We start from the raw sequence: 24414 nt of genomic DNA, 5'->3' as shown, positions 1-24414 counted from the left end.
TGAATGAAAGTCCTGGTGAGTTTCCCCAGAGAGAGAGAGAGTCCTGGTTCAGTTCTTGTTCCACCTTTGATTAAACACAACGTCTCTGTTAATGACTCAGGGCGTTAACACAGCTGCTGATAACAACCTGCTGATAACAACCTGCTGATGACAACCTGCTGATAACAACCTGCTGATGACAACCTGCTGATAACAACCTGCTGATGACAACCTGCTGATGACAACCTGCTGATGACAACCTGCTGATAACAACCTGCTGATGACAACCTGCTGATAACAACCTGCTGATGACAACCTGCTGATAACAACCTGCTGATGACAACCTGCTGATAACAACCTGCTGATGACAACCTGCTGATGACAACCTGCTGATGACAACCTGCTGATGACAACCTGCTGATAACAACCTGCTGATGACAACCTGCTGATAACAACCTGCTGATAACAACCTGCTGATAACAACCTGCTGATGACAACCTGCTGATGACAACCTGCTGATAACAACCTGCTGATTACAACCTGCTGATGACAACCTGCTGATGACAACCTGCTGATAACAACCTGCTGATGACAACCTGCTGATAACAACCTGCTGATAACAACCTGCTGATGACAACCTGCTGATGACAACCTGCTGATGACAACCTGCTGATAACAACCTGCTGATAACAACCTGCTGATGACAACCTGCTGATGACAACCTGCTGATGACAACCTGCTGATAACAACCTGCTGATGACAACCTGCTGATGACAACCTGCTGATGACAACCTGCTGATAACAACCTGCTGATAACAACCTGCTGATAACAACCTGCTGATGACAACCTGCTGATGACAACCTGCTGATAACAACCTGCTGATAACAACCTGCTGATAACAACCTGCTGATAACAACCTGCTGATGACAACCTGCTGATAACAACCTGCTGATAACAACCTGCTGATAACAACCTGCTGATAACAACCTGCTGATGACTCTGATAACAACCTGCTGATAACAACCTGCTGATGACAACCTGCTGATGACAACCTGCTGATAACAACCTGCTGATAACAACCTGCTGATGACTCTGATAACAACCTGCTGATAACAACCTGCTGATGACAACCTGCTGATGACAACCTGCTGATAACAACCTGCTGATGACAACCTGCTGATGACAACCTGCTGATAACAACCTGCTGATAACAACCTGCTGATAACAACCTGCTGATAACAACCTGCTGATGACAACCTGCTGATAACAACCTGCTGATAACAACCTGCTGATGACAACCTGCTGATGACAACCTGCTGATAACAACCTGCTGATGACAACCTGCTGATGACAACCTGCTGATAACAACCTGCTGATAACAACCTGCTGATAACAACCTGCTGATGACTCTGATAACAACCTGCTGATAACAACCTGCTGATGACAACCTGCTGATGACAACCTGCTGATAACAACCTGCTGATAACAACCTGCTGATGACAACCTGCTGATGACAACCTGCTGATGACAACCTGCTGATAACAACCTGCTGATAACAACCTGCTGATAACAACCTGCTGATGACAACCTGCTGATGACAACCTGCTGATGACAACCTGCTGATGACAACCTGCTGATAACAACCTGCTGATGACAACCTGCTGATGACTCTGATAACATCTGAAACAGGAGCTTTCTATCCAGACTGGTGATTAAGAGCTTTGCCTTCAGGATCAACTTTCTATTTGACACAAGAGTCCAGACCAAAGTCCTGCTGAACCACATGGATCCACCTGGTGGTCTGCTGTTGGACTGGACCAACTGGGACTCCAGCAGTTTCCTGTTAGACCGGCTGGACGGGTCACAGCCAACAAAGACAGATTCATTTTCTTCTAGGAAACATTAACCCTCTAGAGTCCATGAAACCAGCTGAACATTAACTTCTTCATGACCTGAAGACATAAAAATGAAGCAACGTTGAGTCTCTCCATCAGCTTCCAAATAAACTTCTGGCTTCAAACTCCATTATTAACTCCATATTTGAGACATTTTTATGAGGTTTTAAGAGAATTTTAGTCATTTTAAGGCCTTAAATTCAAATAATTTTTGGACGTTTTTAAAGACTTTTTAAGACCCTGTGGAGACCCTGGTGAGGAAGTGGATGTTTATTGTTAAAAGGATCTTCATCAGCTGTCACCAAAGTGGGACGAGCTCGTCTTCCTGGGGTCCAAAAAAAAAAAAAAAAAAAATCACTAAAGTGAAAAGAAACAAATAAAAAGAAGGGAACCAAACCAAGCGGATGGACAGAAATCTCCTCAAGAGGACGGAGGTGGACTCAGTCAGCCTGAGGGAACTCTGCCTTTAACCCTTTATCAGGTGAAGAACTGTATTCAGTAGCTTCAGTGGAGATCTAACTGGTCCTCATGTCTCTGTGTTTGGTCCTAGAACCACAGATAATTCCAGATAATCAGCAAAGATCAGGCTACGTCACAGACACCATGACATCTGACCAATCAATATGATAATTATATTATAATATTCACTTTATTCACCTGGACCTCCAATGGAAAAATGAAAAATTTAGAAAGAAAATCATCAAGAAACAGTCGTAGAAACAGAGTTATTCTTGACTATGATGGCTTATTAGGGCCAAGTATAAATAAAAATAAAAATACAAACTGAGAAAAAAGTTGCAAATTTACTAGATTAATGTGGCAAATCTACAAGAAAAAAAGTCCCAGACTTAAGAGATTTAAAGTGGCAAATCTGCGCGAAAAAAGTCGCAAATTTATGAGAAAAAAGTCACTATGATAATAATAATATAATAATATTAACTTTATTCACCTTGACCTCCAATGGAAAAAGGAAAAATCTAGAAAAAGAATCTGCAAGAAACAGTCGTGTTATTCTTCAATGACTTGTACCAGGAGTACAGAACTTGACTATAACGGCATATTAGGGGGTAATATTTTGAGAAAAAAGTTGCAAATTTACCAGATTAAAGTTGCAAATCTACGTGAAAAAAGTTGCAGATTTGAGAGATTTAAAGTGGCAAATCTATGTGAAAAAAGTTGCAGATTTGAGAGATTTAAAGTGGCAAATCTACCTGAAAAAAGTTGCAGATTTGAGAGATTTAAAGTGGGAAAAAAACAACTTTTTTCTCCCAGATTCACCACTTTAAATCTCATAAATCTGCACATTTGTCTCGTAGATTTGCCACTTTAATCTCGTAAATTTATTTCTCTAAATATTCCCCCCCTCCCCCGGGTCCGTATGTTTTTTTTACACATTCTGGCTGTATGTAATATCCTCCAATATTCTCCAGGGTTGAAATCTGGAATTTATTTCAGTATTTCAAAAGTGTCCTATTAAGGGTTAAAGACCAAAAAGAGGCGAGCCAACAGGTGAGTCAGAGCGGCTCCGTCTGAAACCTCTGGGCTGTTTTCATGAACCAGAAGGAAAGACTCGTCCAGACCGCCGAGTGTCTCTGAGAACGAGTCTCACCTCGCTAACAGCTGAGAGCTGACACACTAGAATGCTGCTGAAGCCTCATTATTATAACCTAATAATAATCATAATCACAATAATAATCTGAGGATTCTGGAAAAGAGATCAAGTCTTTTTGTTCATGAAGTGAAGACTGAAAACAGAAAAGAATCCATCAGCTGATTACAGTCTCTGTTGGAGAAAATCACATTTTCATCAAAGAAAACCTTTTGTTTCAGCAACAGACACAGTGACGTCTTTATTATATGAAAGTTCAGGAATATTTTCTCCTGTAACCCTCTGATGTCTCTTGGGACATTTTACAACAAATTTGGCTTTTTTTTCTACACTTTGTGGACATTTTTGGCTTTAATGATCTTAAAGGGTCGTACGTATTAAATCTGATGCTACACAAAAACAAAATATGCCTCAAAATCAATGTTGTTGTTAGTCTTTGATGTATCCAAGGCTGTGATAAAAACCGTTTGTTGTTATATGGAAAATACCTCAATTTTTGTGTTGTTTTTCCATTAAAAACAGTGATATCGTGTAATCAAACTGGCATTTAAAGGGTTAAAATGCCCAAAACATGTAAACATTTGGTGGCTGTGAGCAGGAAGTTATTTAAGAGGTTTAGGCAGAAAAAAAGTCAAAAAAAATATTAATCTGTGAAGTTTTATAGCATTTTTTTTGTTAGTGGACTTTTTTGTCCTTAATGGCCTTAAAGGGTCGAATATTAAAGTGACACCAGGGGGTTAAATAATAATAATAATAATAATAATAACAATAATAATAATCAGTTATTTTGAGATTAGAATTACAACAATAAATGAAAATGTCTCCTACAAATCATACAAATGTTTTATTTGTGTGTAAAGTATGCAAGTTGGTATTAAAATGACATTAATTTCTATAAATCATTAACCAGAAGAAAATAAAAACAGTGAATAGACTTTAAGGTGGTGAGTAAATAATGAAAATAAGCAGCTTGGAGGAGTTTTATTCAGGTGATACAGAGTCACACATCAACAGATATTATTAAAGAGACAGTACCTGTCACGTCTTTTTTTCTCCCTCAGCACGAAAGAGCATCAACCTGCATCATATCATCATCATAACGACAAAAACATCATCATCATCATCATCATCATCACTGCTGTATAAAGACACTATACAGGAGGCTCATTGGAAGGACACAGACGCTCCTCTGTTGTTGTTTTTTTAAGAAAAATTTAAAAATAGCTTTGTTAGAGCGATCTACAAAAACTGTTCCATCTCCCTTTTTCAGAAATCTTCCTGCCTTTTTAATATGGGAGCCAATGAGGCTGTTGGTGGTGTTGGTGGATCATCTGTGCGTCCTACGCCCAAACTATAACTCTGACAGCTTTACCAGAGGATTGTGAGGGAGAAGACTAATTTTCCTACGTTTCTATGTATAAATTATTTCTGTAGAGTGGAATTTGCGGCCTGGAGCACAGTTTTCAAATTTATTTTTTGACAGTTTTTTCTCTCCCTCTACACTCTGGTGATGATGTCACACACTGTGACACGAACGTTCCGTGCAATACACACCCATTATAATCTCAGAATTTCTCCAAAAATGATCATGGTCATTGAACAGGGATTGATAAAAAACTATATGACCTATCGAAACGTGGATTAATACACCGATACACAAGACTTGTGTCTACTGTTTAAAGTTTAAATGGAGTCTCTAGGTGAAATTATGCCGGAGAAGTAGACGTTTAAAAATCTCCAATTATTGTTCTTTTTCACTTATTTTTTTCCGGCCGTCCCATTCATTTCAATACGTCACGAAAAATTTGTATTCTGTAGAGAAAAGTAATAGCACACTGATCCCGATCAAACCGCACGTTTTGATATATAATTTGTCCTGCAACTCTTCAAGTTGTAGGACTAGTAGCGGGACGAAATTGCGTCCGGAAGAGGAAGAAGAAGAAATCCACAGTATAACAGTAGTGCAGCACTGGTCCCTACAGATATTGCTGGATGGGACCAGTAGCTGTAGGGACCAGTAGCTGTAGGGACCAGTAGCTGTAGGGACCAGTAGCTGTAGGGACCAGTAGCTGGATGGGACCAGTGCTGGGGAGATTGCCCCGAGGCCCTGCTAAGGAAGTCAGAGAGGAAAGGGAAGAAGGAACTCACAGATCATTAACTCTGATCTCACCACGACTCCTCAACAGATAGAAGATCTCACATATTAGAAGCTGGAGTCGGTTCATGAAGCTTCCCTGAACAAAGAGTTGCTGCTAATAGAGAAAATGAAGGAAGGACGTAGTTTGGGTTTTCTAAATAAAGCCCCTTCTTTGATATCATATGCTTAGTAGGACTAAGGTACGGGCCTAGTTTTTCAAAAATAAAAGCCATATAGCATAAGTATCTTAAAATAAAGTGCAGTGTAGTGCTTGTTTTTCAAAATAAAAGCTCCAGAATGAGGAAAAAAGGTGATTATAGACACAGAAACACTCACAAACAGAAACACGTCTTCAAGCTGGTTTATATATCTTCTCTAGCTGCAGTAAATATTCCATATATTACTACTTTTCCAACTCTTTCTACTCAGTGTATAGCAGTGTATCAGGGATCTAAAGCGTCCGATCTAAACCAACCAGATACTGAAACTTGTTGCAAGTCTTTCTTCTTGTCCAACTGGTGGGGCAACCTCAGAGTCTCCAGCACTGAAACTAGAGTTTTATTTTTCTGAAAAAGAGCCTCGTTTTGAGATCAACACGTGTTTTACTTGGACAGAATATCGTGTTTATGGTCAATATTGTGTAGAAACCCTGTGATTCCCAGTCAGAGAGCACTCCTTCCTGTCTGTGTCGTCACAATGAGCCTCCATTAAAGATATAGAACACTGGAGATATATACAATTATTAAATGAATATTTAATTTATAACAGCGTTGGGACCAGCTGACAAAGCTTCCAATCACTCTGAAGCAGGTCTGATCTCTGATGGTTGTTATGTAGAGCTCATTAAAGCCCATTTTAAAGGTTAGAAGTCCTACTGATGGACTTACACTGCATCTAAAAAATAGAAGAATATGATAGAAAAGTTTATCTGTGTCAGTAATTCAATAACACATTATTTAGATCCATTACAAAAATGGATCTATATAATGGCCAAAATGGCCGAAAAAAGATACAAATTGACCTAAAAAGACGCAAAATGGACGAAAAAAGATGCAAAATGGCCCAAAAAGACAAATTGACCAAAAAAGACATCAAATTACCAAAAAAAACTCAAACTAACCCCAAAAAGACACAAAATGGCACAAAAAAGACATAAAATGACCCAAAAACTAAAACAAATTAACCTCAAAATGACCAAAAAAGACACAAATTAACCCAAAGACGCAAAATGGACAAAAAAGACACAAATTAACCTAAAAGGACGCAAAATGACCAAAGACGCAAAATGACCAAAAAATATGCAAAATGACCAAAAAAGACGCAAAATTACCAAAAGACCCAAAACAACCTAAAAAGACGCAAAATGACAAAAGACACAAAATGACCAAAAAATATGCAAGATGGCAAAAAAAGACACAAATTGACCAACGAAAAAGACATAAAATGACCAAAAAAAACAAACAAATTAACCTCAAAATGACCAAAAAACACACAAATTGACCACAAGAACACACAAAATGAACACAAATCCCTGTAATATGTAATATTCCTGAAGACTTCTCTCCATTTTCTCTCTTTCTGTTATTCTGTCCATCTATATGACTCAATACTTGGTTGACTTGAACTACTGAAATGGACTTTTCATCATATTCTGATGGATTCAGATGATCCTGTTTGCTGGATATCAGTAGGAGGCAGTAAAGTGCAGAGCACCAAAAAAGGCTTATAAATGATTATTTGCTTTGAGCAGTTTGATGGTTAGAAGCTTTAGATGTCTCAGATGTTTTCAGCATGTTGACTGACAGTAGATCTGGTTTCTGAGCTGATTGAGAGCAGAATGAACTGATCCCAACGCTAACGTCACGCTAACATCACATCTGCCTGGAAACAGTAGAGTAGTTTGGTTTGATGCACTCCAATTAGTCCTTAAATCAAAAATATACCAGCTAACATTGTCTACATGATGGATCCATGCACACGTCTCAATGTACAGCGACTCGTCACAGATCAGGTAATTAGAGATGTCACGATATTCTGGTTTACACAAACACACGCTAGTCCCAACCTCGTTATGCTAGTCTCAACCCCGTTACGCTAGTCTCAACCCCGTTACGCTAGTCTCAACCCCGTTACGCTAGTCTCAACCCCGTTACGCTAGTCCCAACCCCGTTACGCTAGCCCCAACCCCGTTACGCTAGCCTCAACCCCGTTATGCTAGTCCCAACCCCGTTACGCTAGTCCCAACCCCGTTACGCTAGCCCCAACCCCGTTACGCTAGCCCCAACCCCGTTACGCTAGCCTCAACCCCGTTACGCTAGTCCCAACCCCGTTACGCTAGCCTCAACCCCGTTACGTTAGCCTCAACCCCGTTACGCTAGTCCCAACCCCGTTACGCTAGCCTCAACCCCGTTACGTTAGCCTCAACCCCGTTACGCTAGTCCCAACCCCGTTACGCTAGCCTCAACCCCGTTACGCCAGTCCCAACCCCGTTACGCTAGTCCCAACCCCGTTACGCTAGTCTCAACCCCGTTACGCTAGTCTCAACCCCGTTACGCTAGTCCCAACCCCGTTACGCTAGTCTCAACCCCGTTACGCTAGTCTCAACCGCGTTACGCTAGTCCCAACCCCGTTACGCTAGCCCCAACCCCGTTACGCTAGCCCCAACCCCGTTACGCTAGCCTCAACCCCGTTATGCTAGTCCCAACCCCGTTACGCTAGTCTCAACCCCGTTACGCTAGTCTCAACCGCGTTACGCTAGTCCCAACCCCGTTACGCTAGCCCCAACCCCGTTACGCTAGCCCCAACCCCGTTACGCTAGCCTCAACCCCGTTACGTTAGCCTCAACCCCGTTATGCTAGTCCCAACCCCGTTACGCTAGCCCCAACCCCGTTACGTTAGCCTCAACCCCGTTATGCTAGTCCCAACCCCGTTACGCTAGTCCCAACCCCGTTACGCTAGTCCCAACCCCGTTACGCCAGTCCCAACCCCGTTACGCTAGTCCCAACCCCGTTACCCTAGTCTCAACCCCGTTACGCTAGTCTCAACCCCGTTACGCTAGTCCCAACCCCGTTACGCTAGTCCCAACCCCGTTACCCTAGTCTCAACCCCGTTACGCTAGTCTCAACCCCGTTACGCTAGCCCCAACCTCGTTACGCTAGTCTCAACCCCGTTACGCTAGTCCCAACCCCGTTACGCTAGTCCCAACCCCGTTACGCTAGTCTCAACCCCGTTACGCTAGTCTCAACCCCGTTACGCTAGTCCCAACCCCGTTACGCTAGTTCCAACCCCGTTACGCTAGTCTCAACCCCGTTACGCTAGTCCCAACCCCGTTACGCTAGTCCCAACCCCGTTACGCTAGTCCCAACCCCGTTACGCTAGCCCCAACCCCGTTACGCTAGCCTCAACCCCGTTACGCTAGCCTCAACCCCGTTACGCTAGTCCCAACCCCGTTACGCTAGTCTCAACCCCGTTACGCTAGTCCCAACCCCGTTACGCTAGCCCCAACCCCGTTACGCTAGCCTCAACCCCGTTACGCTAGTCTCAACCCCGTTACGCTAGCCTCAACCCCGTTACGCTAGTCCCAACCCCGTTACCCTAGTCTCAACCCCGTTACGCTAGTCCCAACCCCGTTACGCTAGTCCCAACCCCGTTACGCTAGTCCCAACCCCGTTACGCTAGTCTCAACCCCGTTACGCTAGTCCCAACCCCGTTACCCTAGTCTCAACCCCGTTACGCTAGTCTCAACCCCGTTACGCTAGTCTCAACCCCGTTACGCTAGTCCCAACCCCGTTACGCTAGTCCCAACCCCGTTACGCTAGTCTCAACCCCGTTACGCTAGTCCCATCCCCGTTACGCTAGTCCCAACCCCGTTACCCTAGTCTCAACCCCGTTACGCTAGTCTCAACCCCGTTACGCTAGTCTCAACCCCGTTACGCTAGTTCCAACCCCGTTACGTTAGTCCCAACCCCATTACGCTAGTCTCAACCCCGTTACCCTAGTCTCAACCCCGTTACGCTAGTCTCAACCCCGTTACGCTAGTCTCAACCCCGTTACGCTAGTTCCAACCCCGTTACGCTAGTCCCAACCCCGTTACGCTAGTCTCAACCCCGTTACGCTAGTCTCAACCCCGTTACGCTAGTCTCAACCCCGTTACGCTAGTTCCAACCCCGTTACCCTAGTCTCAACCCCGTTACGCTAGTCTCAACCCCGTTACGCTAGTCTCAACCCCGTTACGCTAGTCTCAACCCCGTTACGCTAGTCTCAACCCCGTTACCCTAGTCTCAACCCCGTTACGCTAGTTCCAACCCCGTTACCCTAGTCTCAACCCCGTTACGCTAGTCTCAACCCCGTTACGCTAGTCTCAACCCCGTTACGCTAGTTCCAACCCCGTTACGCTAGTCCCAACCCCGTTACGCTAGTCTCAACCCCGTTACGCTAGTCTCAACCCCGCTACGCTAGTCTCAAACCCGTTACGCTAGTCTCAACCCCGTTATGCTAGTCCCTTATTTAATATTATTTATTATGCTCAGAAGGACTTTGGTTCAGACCTAGTTTATCTCTTTAAAAGCAGGGAGGTGCTTGTTTTTTCCAAAATAAAAGCATTTTGCAGGGTGGTGCTTGTTGCTGCTGGTCGTTGGAATGCTAAATATGGATACTTGGCGGCCATGAATCAATATATCGCCACGCAAGATATCGCGATACTATGTTGTATCAAATCTTTTGCCCCACCTCTTTATATAATATATAATAATTTTAAGATGCTCTTATTATCATTATCTCATTTACATTATGGACACAAGATCATTGTAAGAGCTGTTCCATTTGATCATTATAATAATATTATTTATTTTGTATTTATTTGTGTGTACACTGAGCACCAGAACAAACAGATAATGTGCATTGATTTTTTTTTTACCAGCAGCATGAAATGTTTTTTTTTTTAACTGAATATTATATTATATTAAACGAACCAAAGCGTGGATCCTGTCTGGACGTGGACTTCTTCCTGCCTGAGTCCATCCTGATACAACTGGTGCATCAGGGGCCTTTGGTGCAAGTTTTAAAAGTGAAAGAATTTTCTTACAAATAGCCATTACGATTATTGTGATATGATAAAGTTCTAATGCAAATGAGACATTGTGACATCCCTAATCCAGATGAAGTGACAAAGAGATAGATATTATTCTCGACTTTTATTCTGTAGACTTCTGACTGTCAGCATGTCTGCTCCACAGCGTTCAAAGGGATTTTAATCAGTGTAAACAGATAAAGTAAGCAGTAGTCATGTCACCATAACAAATATTTTAGGACAATATATTTTCCCAGAAACTATCCTGATAAACGATAGTATTGTTGTTTCTGTGTTGTTTTAGTTTTATAACCATAATAAATTCATCCTTTTCCACAGCAATTCATTTTTAAATCTGGAGAATATTAAACGTTGGAATTGAAATGTGGAAAAAAAATATTAAAATATTCTAGATAAATAAAACATAAATAAATAAACTACAACCAAAACTAATAAAACAGACTTTCAGGCTGTTAACAAAACATTACACTGAGATAATCATTATGTATTATAATATGCGGGAAAAAGTCACAGATTTACGAGATTTAAAGTGGCGAATTTCGGAGAAAAAAAGTTGCGGATTTACGAAATTTAAAGTGCCAAATTTGGGAATAAAAAGTTGCAGATTTATGAGATTTAAAGTGGCAATTCTATGAAAAAAAAGTTGCAGATTCACAAGCTTTAAAGTGGCAAATCTACGAGAATAAAAGTTGCAGAGTTATGAGATTTAAAGTGGCAAATCTAGGAGGAAAAAGTTGCAGATTTATGAGATTTAAAGTGACAAATCTACAAGAAAAAAAGTAGCAGATTTACGAGATTTAAAGTGGCAAATCTACGAGAATAAAAGTTGCAGAATTACGAGATTTAAAGTGGCAAATCTAGAAGAAAAAAGTTGCAGATTTACGAGATTTAAAGTGGCAAATCTACAAGAAAAAAAGTAGCAGATTTACGAGATTTAAAGTGGCAAATCTACGAGAATAAAAGTTGCAGAATTACAAGATTTAAAGTGGCAAATCTAGGAGGAAAAAGTTGCAGATTTATGAGATTTAAAGTGGCAAATCTAGAAGAAAAAAGTTGCAGATTTACAAGATTTAAAGTGGCAAATCTACGAGAATAAAAGTTGCAGATTTACGAGATTTAAAGTGGCAAATACAGGGGAAAAAAGGGGCAGATTTATGAGGTTTACAGTGGCAAATCTACGCTCTAAAAAGCACAAAAAGTCAATATTTTGAGTCCAGAAAAAAACTATTGTGCCCATTTTTATATATTGAACCATAAGTCGATATAGTGATTATGGTGACAGGCCTAGTAGGCAGTGAGGAACATGCAGTAAATTCTCACATGTTTGCAGGAAAACCTGCATGATCTCGAGAGTAAAACCTAGAGCGTGAAGGCTTTGTAGGCTCAGCACACTGTGGAGCAGACACCGGCCAGGCCAGACTATCTCCAGACAGAGCAGGAAGGTAAAACACAGTGAGGAGCAGATTGAGAGGAGTCTTGCAGACAGAGGAAGGGCCGAGGCCTCCTGGGCATGTTGAAGCAGCAGCTGCATGGCGGTCAGCAGGAGTGAGATCCGTCCCTTTTTCTCTCTTTTTGCTGGTTGTAGAAGTGAAGATGGAAGAAAGCTGCAGTGCATGGTCAGCCTGACGTCCATGTTCTCTCTCTCCCTCAATGTTTCTCTCTCTCTCTCTCGTCATGGTGAGCGGTGTGCAGGCTTGTGAGGTGCCGGTGATTGGCTGGTGTTTGGTGAGTGTTTGAGGTGGAGATGGAGAGGCGGAGGAGGAGGAGGAGGAGGAGGAGTCTCGGTGTGATGGAGGTCTACGGTCCAAACTGTTTATCACTAAGATCTGAATCCAGAATGACTGAAGATCTGGACACGCTTTCACAAATGACTTAGCGTTTTCATCTAGTGGTGAAATCAGGACGGCTGCAGTGGAGAATGAGCCACTAGAGAGTAAAGACTGAAACAGACGCCTAGTTTCTGTGGAGAGGTCATAGAGTGACTGAAGAATGGAGAGAGAGAGAGAGAGAGAGAGAGAGAGAGAGAGAGAGAGAGAGAGAGAGAGAGAGAGAGAGAGAGAGTGTCCTACCTCGTCTGACCAGGTATGGTTTGGTGTAGTCCCAGCTCTCGTTGTCGTTCTTGATCACATTCAGACGAGTCGGCTGTTGGCAGAATGACAAAAATTTGAATAAACACTGAAAAGTGTCACTGATACCCAGTTCTTCATCAGCTGTTATTCTCTAGATTCTTAGATCATTTCTCGATGACAGCGTATGACATCTCAGCCATAAATTGTGAAAATTTTACCCTAAAATTTTGAGGAAATTAGCCGTTTAAAAAAATATTCATAGATATTTGATTTGATATTTGCCCCTTAACCAAGTGGTTTTAGTTACCTTAACCTAACTATATTGATGAGAGAGCAAGAGAGAGAGAGCGAGAGAGTGAGAGCGAGAGAGCGAAAGAAGGAGAGAGTGAGAGAATGAGAGAGTGAGAGCGTGCGCGGGAGAGAAAGCGAGAGAACAAGAATGAGAGCAAGAAAGCGTGCACATGAGAGAGAGCAAGACAATGAGAGAGTGAGAGCGAGAGAGAGAGAACGAGAGAGCAAGAGAGAGAGAGCATGAGAGCGCGCAAGAGAGAGCGCGAGAGAGTGAGAGCAAGAGAACGAGAGCGTTCAAGAGAGAGCGCGAGAGAGTGAGAGCAAGAGAAGGAGAGCGAGAGCACGATGAACAGCAGAAACAAAGCGGCTCTAGCTCTCCTCACCATACTCTGCTACTAATCACCATTAAAATAATTGACCATCCTCACACTGAGGAGGGTTTCCTCCAGTGTGAGGAAGCTAAAAACTGGGAAAAAATAAAAACATTTGGGTTTATTTTTTGTTCATTTAAAATCTGAAAAACATTTCAAAATTTCAGAGACAAGAGTTTTCGTCGCTGCACAATCTCTCGTCAAGTTCACTTTCCATACATGCAGCATGTGCATGAGTGCAGAAAGTGAATGTACCAACCTGCAGACAGGCAGCAGGACGAGTCTGGTTTCTTACCCTGGCGTATTCAATCTTCAGCGTGCAGCATCCGGCGTAGATGTCGGCTCCGTTCAGAGCAGCTTTGGCCTTCTGAGCACACTGAACCGACTCGAACCTGGAGGTTCAAGGGTTAAGGAGAGGACACGCCCAACACAGAAACACAACCAGCACCACCCATCCACCCAGTGAGTCAGGATACTCCACCATGGCCTGGATCCCGTTCCTCTTAAAGATGACGATCCTCAGCACGCTGCCGATGGGGTTACACACCGTGTACAGGACGTCCTGCACCCAGACCCCCAGACCCCCAGACCCCCAGACACCCAGACCCCCAGACACCCAGACACCCAGACCCCCAGACACCCAGACCCCCAGACACCCAGACCCCCAGACCCCCACACACCCAGACCCCCAGACACCCAGACACCCAGACCCCCAGACCCCCAGACACCCAGACCCCCAGACACCCAGACCCCCAGACCCCCAGACCCCCAGACACCCAGACCCCCAGACACCCAGACCCCCAGACCCCCAGACACCCAGACCCCCAGACCCCCAGACACCCAGACCCCCAGACACCCAGACACCCAGACCCCCAGACACCCAGACCCCCAGACACCCAGACACCCAGACACCCAGACCCCCAGACACCCAGACCCCCAGACACCCAGACACCCAGACCCCCAGACCCCCAGACACCCAGACCCCCAGACCCCCAGACCCCCAGACCCCCAGACACCCAGACCCCCAGACACCCAGACACCCAGACACCCAGACCCCCAGACCCCCAGACACCCAGACACCCAGACACCCAGACACCCAGACCCCCAGACACCCAGACCCCCAGACACCCAGACACCCAGACACCCAGACACCCAGATACCCAGACACCCAGACACCCAGACACCCAGACCAGGCAAGAAAAGAAAAGAAAAGAAAAGAAGGACATGATTGGTTGGAAGAGCTGGAAACGTGTCTGGGATATAAAGGAATCTGATGGCTGGATGCATGGAATCATTATAAAACCAGTTGGTTTGTTGTTAGGGAGAGACTGACTGATTATTGACAAGAACTGGTGGAAGAAGTATTCACATCCTTTACTTACTGCAGTAAAAGTACTAATACACACTGACTACAAGTAAAAGTCCTGAATTCAAAACATACTGAAGTAAAAGTACTACCGTGTACATTACCGTGGTGATGGGGTAGAGGGGGGAGAAAGCGTTACCGTGGTGATGGGGTAGAGGGGGGAGAACGCGTTACCGTGGTGATGGGGTAGAGGGGGGAGAAAGCGTTACCGTGGTGATGGGGTAGAGGAGGGAGAATGCGTTACCGTGGTGATGGGGTAGAGGGGGGAGAATGCGTTACCGTGGTGATGGGGTAGAGGAGGGAGAAAGCGTTACCGTGGTGATGGGGTAGAGGAGGGAGAAAGCGTTACCGTGGCGTTACCGTGGTGATGGGGTAGAGGAGGGAGAAAGCGTTACCGTGGTGATGGGGTAGAGGAGGGAGAATGCGTTACCGTGGTGATGGGGTAGAGGGGGGAGAAAGCGTTACCGTGGTGATGGGGTAGAGGGGGGAGAAAGCGTTACCGTGGCGTTACCGTGGTGATGGGGTAGAGGGAGGAGAAAGCGTTACCGTGGTGATGGGGTAGAGGGGGGAGAAAGCGTTACCGTGGTGATGGGGTAGAGGGGGGAGAAAGCGTTACCGTGGTGATGGGGTAGAGGGAGGAGAAAGCGTTACCGTGGTGATGGGGTAGAGGAGGGAGAATGCGTTACCGTGGCGTTACCGTGGTGATGGGGTAGAGGAGGGAGAAAGCGTTACCGTGGTGATGGGGTAGAGGAGGGAGAATGCGTTACCGTGGTGATGGGGTAGAGGGGGGAGAAAGCGTTACCGTGGTGATGGGGTAGAGGGGGGAGAAAGCGTTACCGTGGCGTTACCGTGGTGATGGGGTAGAGGGAGGAGAAAGCGTTACCGTGGTGATGGGGTAGAGGAGGGAGAAAGCGTTACCGTGGCGTTACCGTGGTGATGGGGTAGAGGAGGGAGAAAGCGTTACCGTGGTGATGGGGTAGAGGAGGGAGAATGCGTTACCGTGGTGATGGGGTAGAGGGGGGAGAAAGCGTTACCGTGGTGATGGGGTAGAGGGGGGAGAAAGCGTTACCGTGGCGTTACCGTGGTGATGGGGTAGAGGGAGGAGAAAGCGTTACCGTGGTGATGGGGTAGAGGGGGGAGAAAGCGTTACCGTGGTGATGGGGTAGAGGGGGGAGAAAGCGTTACCGTGGTGATGGGGTAGAGGGAGGAGAAAGTGTTACCGTGGTGATGGGGTAGAGGGGGGAGAAAGCGTTACCGTGGTGATGGGGTAGAGGGGGGAGAAAGCGTTACCGTGGTGATGGGGTAGAGGGAGGAGAAAGCGTTACCGTGGTGATGGGGTAGAGGGGGTTCTGGATGGACAGCAGCAGGACCTTGTTGCCACTGTTGGGGTTGTCGGCGTTGGTTGGCCTGGTGATCCTCTTGGACGTGGAGTAGTTAAAGTACGCCTGTTGGCCTGACGACCACACGGACAAACATTAAACACGTACACAACGCTTCACGTCTTAATAATGTCACTTATTAATGTCACTTATTAATGTCACTTATTCATGTCACTTATTCATGTCACTTATTAATGTCACTTATTCATGTCACTTATTAATGTCACTTATTCATGTCACTTATTAATGTCACTTATTCATGTCACTTATTCATGTCACTTATTCATGTCAGTTATTCATGTCACTTATTAATGTTTCTGTCAGTCATTAAAGGATCAAACCTGCGATGAAGACGGGCTCTTTGGCTCCACAGGAGACGCAGCGGTCGGCACTCTCCACGGCCGAGAACTCCACCAGAGCCTGGCGCTTGAACGGCATCATCATCACATAGCTGAACACACACAAAGAAGTCTAATTACAACAACAAAAAGGAAATTACCAGAAAAAAGTCTAAATGAGCATAAAAAAGTGTAAATTGTGTCAGGATATGATGTTGGAAGTTAGTCTTTCCTCTGTTTGGTTCAGAACCATGTTTATGAGTTCAGCTTGTTGTTGGATCAGAACCATGTTTATGAGTTCAGCTTGTTGTTGGATCAGAACCATGTTTATGAGTTCAGCTGGTTGTTGGATCAGAACCATGTTTATGAGTTCAGCTTGTTGTTGGATCAGAACCATGTTTATGAGTTCAGCTTGTTGTTGGTTCAGAACCATGTTTATGAGTTCAGCTTGTTGTTGGATCAGAACCATGTTTATGAGTTCAGCTTGTTGTTGGATCAGAACCATGTTTATGAGTTCAGCTTGTTGTTGGATCAGAACCATGTTTATGAGTTCAGCTTGTTGTTGGATCAGAACCATGTTTATGAGTTCAGCTTGTTGTTGGATCAGAACCAGTATCAGGATCAACTGGTATCATGGGGATCCCCATCTCTAGTGTGTGTGTGTGTGTGTGTGTGTGTTAATGAAGACTGCAGCAGGAAGTGATGTTAATAATGCATCAGGAGTCTTTAGAGTGGAAACTGCAGCATCACAAAACGTTTCCTTCAATTATTCAGAATCTTAAAGATCTTTACAGTGAAACTAGTGAAGCAGCTTCACACACACAACAGCTTTATTATTAATATTATTATAATTATAATGTCCCTGCTGGTGGTATATATATATATATATATATAGAAACTAAACTAAAACCAAGTATTTCCTACAAAAAAGAAACTAAATTAAAACTAGCACACTCACTATAAAAACTCATTAAAACAAATTGGATTTGAAAACAAAAATTCACAACGAAATTAAAACTGATTTTGTGTCTTTTTTTAGTCATTTTATGTCTTTTTTGTCATTTTGTGTCTTTTTTGTGTCTTTTTTAGTCCTTTAGTCCAACATAAAATGTGATTTTGAATCTTTTTTAACTTTCAAAACACTATCATGCTCAATAAAGAATTGTAAATGTGTCAAATGTGACCAAAGGTGTCAAATCTACCATATAAGAGGGTTCCATCCAGTTCTATCATTTGATACTAAATCTATTTGAGCTCGTCTCCAGTTTTACTTGGTATATCATCATCAAACTGAAACTGGCCTCATGGAGTTTACAGCCAGAACTTTAGAGGTAAATGTACAGTAGGGCTCCACGCTGCTTTGTTTTATACTCTGATGGAGGCAACAAGTCTGGATTATTTGGAGACTTTGGAGACTTTAGAGTGTTAACTAAACATTCAACACCCAAACAAACCTTCCAAAGCTCAACATCTGAACCAGAAGGCTTCTAGTATGTGAAGATGTTCTTGTTCCTCACCAGATGGATCCAAACTTGTCGAGAGCGTCGATGAGGTCGGCCTCCACCACGGCCTCACACAGACCCCGGACATGGACCACCGGGCTGGGGGAGATACGGTGGGAGTCCTCGCCGTTGTCCTGCAACACACACACAGCATAGACACTTACACACTGTTACACACAGCAACAACACACATTCAATGCCGGCGAAAAATCCATTTCCAATCTTATTATCTGTGCGTCTGAACCCATTTAGGCCTCAAACGGCTGTAAAAACTGCCTGTAAAACCTCTGGTTGGTGATTTTAAAATCGGCCCCTAAAACCTGAAGTTTCTCTGTAAATCCAACAGAAGTGTCAACTTTTCCTACTAAATAACAGATTTTTCAGCCTCTGTAGCAGATAGAAATGAAATTCATAAAGTATCTGAGAGCTTATAGCTGTTATATCTGAGCTCCCTCCACTATAGTCTTATAGATTTATAAGTTCTGGAGAAGTCCCATGATGCATTGGGACACTCCCACATGGATTCTCATTTTGGGTCTTTTTGGGTCTTTTTTGGTCATTTTGTGTCTTTTTTAGTCATTTTGGGTCTTTTTTTTTTAGTAATTTTGTGTCTTTTTAGTAATTTTGTGCCTTTTTCTTGTCATTCAGTGTCTTTTTTTAGTCATTTTGTGCCTTTTTCTTGTCATTCCGTGTCTCATCTTGTGTCTTTTTTTTACAATTATTGGAACTCAACCTGAAACCAAACTTCCTTCCACGCCCTCCATCTAAAAGGATTTCCAACTGGACTGTGAGTAATGTAACTGGGCTTCAATAAGAAATCAGCAAGGACTTTAAGAACATAGGATTAAAAAGAACAAAGTAATTAATGATCTGGTTCATATTTTTAAGTATATTTGTTGTGATAGTCGTATAGCTACATCATTCTAAGTTGTATGTTAATCTAGCTTCATACAGACAATCAGTCTGATATGCTAACTAACTTTACGAGCCTCTGATTTGCTCACACACTGATTTACACATAATATACTTCAAGTTGGCTGTAAACACAGACACAGTTAGTAGAAGCTGCACAGCAGCACGGCACCATTGTCTCCAATCACAGCACCAGTTATAGGGCTCTGTGTGACGAGTCATGACTAGAGATGTTCTGATACCATTTTTCCCTCCCGATACCGATACTGATACCGATACTGATACCGATACTGATACCGATACTGATCCTGATACCGATACTTGGTCTGTGGGTATCGGCTGATACCAGAATGTTATAAATAAATATCATCCTCCACCTGCATGACTGTGATATGATTATCATTGTGGTTCTGGCTCAGGTTAAACCCTTTATAAACATGAATAATACAGAAGATTCAAGACATTTATTCTTAAATAAAACAGTAAACAAAACAGTAGAGCAACAGCAACTTAAATAAATAAATCTGGGGGTCCGGAGAACATTTTTGCCCTAAAAGCCTAAACTTGGTGCCTCTCACACATTCTAATGCCTCTATTCCATCTGAATCATTGCATATTTTAGAGAGTTATTGTAAAGGAGAATAAGGGTTCTTCTATGTTTTATTCAAGGCTCTTATTTTGACAGTCTTCTTGTAAATTCTGTGGTGGACTCTGTTAACACATCCATGTGCTCAGAATAGTGTCTGGACTCCAGGACTCGCTGATACCGATGCAGCATTTTCAGCAATATCGGAGCAATTTCAGATACTGGTTTGGGAATCGGAACAACTCTAGTCATGATGACGAGTGCCGGGTTCTCCCCAGGTTCTACGAGTTCTCCAGTCATAGAACTCGTCCTCAGCAGGACTTCAAGAAACAGCTTCTACTGGTGACTTCTACCAGTTAAAACCTCCCAGACGCTCTGAAGGGATGTGACGGATTATTTTACTGTAGTCAGCTGAGAATGTTTATCAGAACAATAGACTTCTGTCCTCCTGTCTGTCTGTCCTCCTGTCTGTCTGTCTCTCTGTCTGTCTCCTGTCTGTCTGTCCTCCTGTCTGTCTGTCTGTCTGTCTGTCTGTCCTCCTGTCTGTCTGTCTGTCTGTCTGTCTGTCTGTCTGTCTGTCTGTCCTCCTGTCTGTCTGTCTGTCTGTCTGTCTGTCCTCCTGTCTCTCTGTCTGTCTGTCTGTCTGTCTGCCTGTCTGTCTGTCTGTCTATCTGTCTGTCCTCCTGTCTGTCTGTCCTCCTGTCTGTCTGTCTGTCTGTCTGTCTATCTGTCTCTCTGTCTGTCCTCCTGTCTGTCTGTCTGTCTGTCTGTCTGCCTGTCTGTCTGTCTGTCTGTCTCTCTGTCTGTCCTCCTGTCTGTCTGTCTGTCTGTCTGTCTGTCTGTCCTCCTGTCTGTCTGTCTGTCTGTCTATCTGTCTGTCTGTCTGCCTGTCTGTCTGTCCTCCTGTCTGTCTGTCTGTCTGTCTGCCTGTCTGTCTGTCCTCCTGTCTGTCTGTCTGTCTGTCTGCCTGTCTGTCTATCTATCTGTCTGTCCTCCTGTCTGTCTGTCCTCCTGTCTGTCTGTCTGTCTGTCTGTCCTCCTGTCTGTCTGTCTGTCTGTCTGTCTGCCTGTCTGTCTGTCTGTCCTCCTGTCTGTCTGTCTGTCTGTCCTCCTGTCTGTCTGCCTGTCTGTCTGTCTGTCTGTAACATTATCCAGGACTCAGAACCAGGACATGTCTCTCTTCTCTTACAGTCTCTGTCCAACTCTTTGAGACTTTAATCTCTTCCTCCTCTGCTCATCTCTCTCTCTCTATTATCTCTGTTTGTCCTCTTTCACATGGACATTCCTCTGGTCTATTAATAGAAGAAGAACTGGAACCAGGCTGCTGCTGCTGCTGCTTTAACAACATTATTCATTATGGAGACACACACACACACACACACACACACACACACACACACACACACACACACACACACACACAGAGTTTTACTGTCAGAGGACATTTGACATTCGTCCACCAGTGATCTGTCCTCTATCCTCAGCTGGTAGGACTCTTCATACTGTAGATTTAACATGAAGACGATCATATTAAACTGAGGACGTTTTCACACCTGAAGGTCTGAACCAAGGTCCGAACCAAGGTCTGAACCAAGGTCCGAACCAAGGTCTGAACCAAGGTCCGAACCAAGGTCTGAACCAAGGTCTGAACCAAGGTCCGAACCAAGGTCCGAACCAAGGTCCGAACTAAGGTCCGAACTAAGGTCCGAACCAAGGTCTGAAACAAGGTCTGAACCAAGGTCCGAACTAAGGTCCGAACTAAGGTCCGAACCAAGGTCTGAAACAAGGTCCGAACTAAGGTCCGAACTAAGGTCTGAAACAAGGTCTGAACCAAGGTCCGAACCAAGGTCTGAACCAAGGTCTGAACCAAGGTCCGAACCAAGGTCTGAACCAAGGTCTGAACCAAGGTCTGAACTAAGGTCCGAACCAAGGTCCGAACCAAGGTCTGAACCAAGGTCCGTGTTCTGTTCCATTGTCTACATTTGGTCCTGCAAAAGGAATAACGACTTACAAGACAGTTCTACTGGATACGTCATCTCCCTGTGGACTTCCTGGTTCATCTTGTTTTGGTTACGCTGCGTTGCTAGGCCGGCCGCCATCTGACCTCAGAGTTACTTCCTGAACATGTTTACACTAAATGAACCCAGGAGTCACCTTTTACCTGAGGTGATGCTGCTGCTGGTCTTTAGCTACCAGCAGCAGCTTAATGAGCAACATGTGAGAGAGCTTGGTGGTCACATGATGAGCCTCCTCATCATGAGAAACTGTATCGCCGTCGACAGGAGAGGAGGAGAAAACGGCTCGCATCCTGACAGTTATGGCAAAAAACTTCCTGTCATTGATACGAAGGACCAAACTATAAAAAAGTTGTTTTCACACTGCAGATGGTTCGGACCTTGGTTGGTTTGGTCCGGACCGAGACCACCTCTTCTGGTCGACCAAACTTTGGTCCTTTGGTTTGGGTCAAACTGAAAAGTGCTAAAGTCCGGACCAAACCAGATAGGTGTAAAGCTCCCTGACTCTCCTCTACATTAGTTTCCTTCACTTAGTTTCAGGGTGCTTTCACACCAACAGCAGTTGGTGTGCACTAAACTATCCATTCCAACCAAAAGCTCTTAGTTCGGTTCGTTTCCGTCGGTGTGAAAGCATCAATCACACTCGGGTGCTAAACTAAATCAAGCGGACCGAGACCTCCAAAAAGAGGAGGTGTCTCCCGGTCCGCTTGATTCCCACCAAACGCCAACCTCTGGTGGTCCCTCTGGTGAGAACATGAACCTGGACCAACTCAGGTCTAAACCAACTATTCCAAATGCATCAGTGCTTAATTTGCGTGCTGCCTGTATATTCCCCTACATTCATTCAGCAGCAGCACAAATCCAACACATGGCTCATTTGAATATTCAGATTAGCCATGTGTTGCACCGCTGCTGAAAGAATGTCAGGGAAACACTGGTATGAAATTAATTTAATCTAATATACATGTTTCATTAGGTACAACCTCATACATTTCAAACTCCTTCTCAGAGCAGCATACTGATAACAATATCATCCTCTGTGTTCAGTAACTGTAGAATCTCACCATGTCTCAAACAGCTTAAAGTAGAATTTAATTCAATCTTCCAAACGAGCCGTAGCCTATTCTGGCTTGTCGTTTCGTTTCATTATTAGGGCTATATTATAACAATCAGTATCTCGCTATAACAAGATAAATGGAGGATATTTTTTATAAGGGTGGCAGAGATACCCTTCCCTAGTTAATTGATCAGCTGTGTTGTGTTTTACCGGCACACAGCTCACGAACACACACGTTTACATGTTTTAACCTATGAAATCATGAATTACCGGAGGATGTTCTGTAACTGAGAAAAATACAAAAGAAATGGTTTCACAAAGCAAAAGACTGCAAGTAGTCAATATCAGTCATATCATCAGCTGGATATTTAGCCAGAAATGGGTAATGTTGACCATATAAAAAGCAAGGACCAGCCAACGTGTGGCTCCATTGTGAAAGTTGAAATTGGAGCTTATTTCCTCCGGAAGATGACGAAACGTCATTCAGACCAATGTGGTCAAACAGTCTGTAAGCTACAAACGAACTATTTTACTGCCTGATGGGACCAAATAATCAAACCTCAGTGATAAATCCTCCTGTTGTAGCAAACCTCTGGATTATTCTGATTCATCTCCAACAAACACAACAACGTGTTGTTTCTCTCCTACTGACCAACAGCCTGATTACTGGTAGTCATTAGTGGTGTGTAGTGTTGTGTGTTTGTCTCTGTGTTGGCAGGATCAGTAGATGGTCTGATGTCCTCCATCGTCTCTCAGACTGGAGTCTGAGTCATCAGATCACTCTGTAACTCCTGGTAACAGGAACCTTAGGGTCCCTGGTGTGATTCTCATTGACAGGAAGCAGCAGGCGGGGAGTTGAGCAACACTGTGTGTAGTTGCTGTTGCTGCAGTCAGAAAGCAGAGCAGCAACCAGTGGAGGAAGGTCACATGACTTCATGTCACTTCCACATGAAACCGTCTCTTCCTCCCACTCTCTCTGATTTATTTCTTCATTTCACTACTGGATGAAGTTTATCTGGACCAGCTACTGAGGCTGAACCTGCCACAGGAATACTGGGGACCAGGGGCCTGTAATTACTGGGGGCCACTGGAGGCACTATCAAAATGACCAAAAAAGAGACAAAATTACCAAAAGACACAAAATTACAAAAAAAACCCCACAAAATTATTTAAAAGACACAAAATAACCCAAAAAAAAGACAAAATTACCAAAAAAGACACAAAATGACAAAAAAAGACACAAAATTACAAAAAAAAAAAAGACACAAAATTATTTAAAAGACACAAAATTACTTAAAAAGACACAAAATAACAAAAAAAAAAGACAAAATGACCAAAGTAAGCCAGTCTGAGACGCGTGGTGTAGATAAACTTCAGCACATGAGACTCTGAACCAGTCTAGTCATTCATGGAAACCCTTACGTTACTACGGCAACAAGTAGGATTGTTGACAACATCATCATATGCATTTTTTTACTCATAAAACAAATATAGCGGTATAAAAGTGAACGATACGATGTGGAACAGCCCTAATAGAATATTAGATGTTTCTCTGGAATAACAACACGAAATACATTTAAAAAACAAACTTCGGCATCGGCAACATTAAAACATTTAAAAACATCGACTTAAGCCCAGAACCCTGCAACCGGTGCGTCTTATTGTGAACAGATACATTTAGGACAAATTTTGTGTTTTTTATATATATATAAGCAGTATCAAAATTACCAATATATATATAAAAGACTGTGATGGAAGACTAAATGTAAACATGGATTTACCACCCTGCTGGAGGAAAAACTGGTTTTGGTTTACGTT

At 43.6% G+C, this 24414-nt stretch overlaps 1 protein-coding gene across 1 annotated transcript in view; it reads right to left on the bottom strand.

Annotated features, from left to right (window-relative positions):
• LOC131993213 (heterogeneous nuclear ribonucleoprotein L-like) overlaps positions 1-21831 on the bottom strand; it is a 31610-nt gene extending 9779 nt beyond the window's left edge. Inside the window, exons 1-8 of the mRNA XM_059359001.1 lie at positions 21686-21831; positions 21249-21438; positions 18042-18160; positions 16528-16637; positions 16133-16260; positions 13918-14003; positions 13737-13833; positions 12780-12852 (exon numbers count right to left, since the gene is read on the bottom strand). Coding sequence (XP_059214984.1) covers positions 12780-12852; positions 13737-13833; positions 13918-14003; positions 16133-16260; positions 16528-16637; positions 18042-18160; positions 21249-21438; positions 21686-21831 — 949 coding nt within the window. The remainder of the gene's footprint in view (positions 1-12779; positions 12853-13736; positions 13834-13917; positions 14004-16132; positions 16261-16527; positions 16638-18041; positions 18161-21248; positions 21439-21685) is intronic.
• Positions 21832-24414: the final 2583 nt, after the last annotated feature.

Source organism: Centropristis striata, chromosome 20 (genome assembly GCF_030273125.1).
Source record: "Centropristis striata isolate RG_2023a ecotype Rhode Island chromosome 20, C.striata_1.0, whole genome shotgun sequence".
Classification (NCBI taxonomy): domain Eukaryota; kingdom Metazoa; phylum Chordata; class Actinopteri; order Perciformes; family Serranidae; genus Centropristis; species Centropristis striata.
The sequence above is the reverse complement of the archived record's forward strand: the minus strand, read 5'-3'. Positions and strand labels throughout refer to the sequence as shown.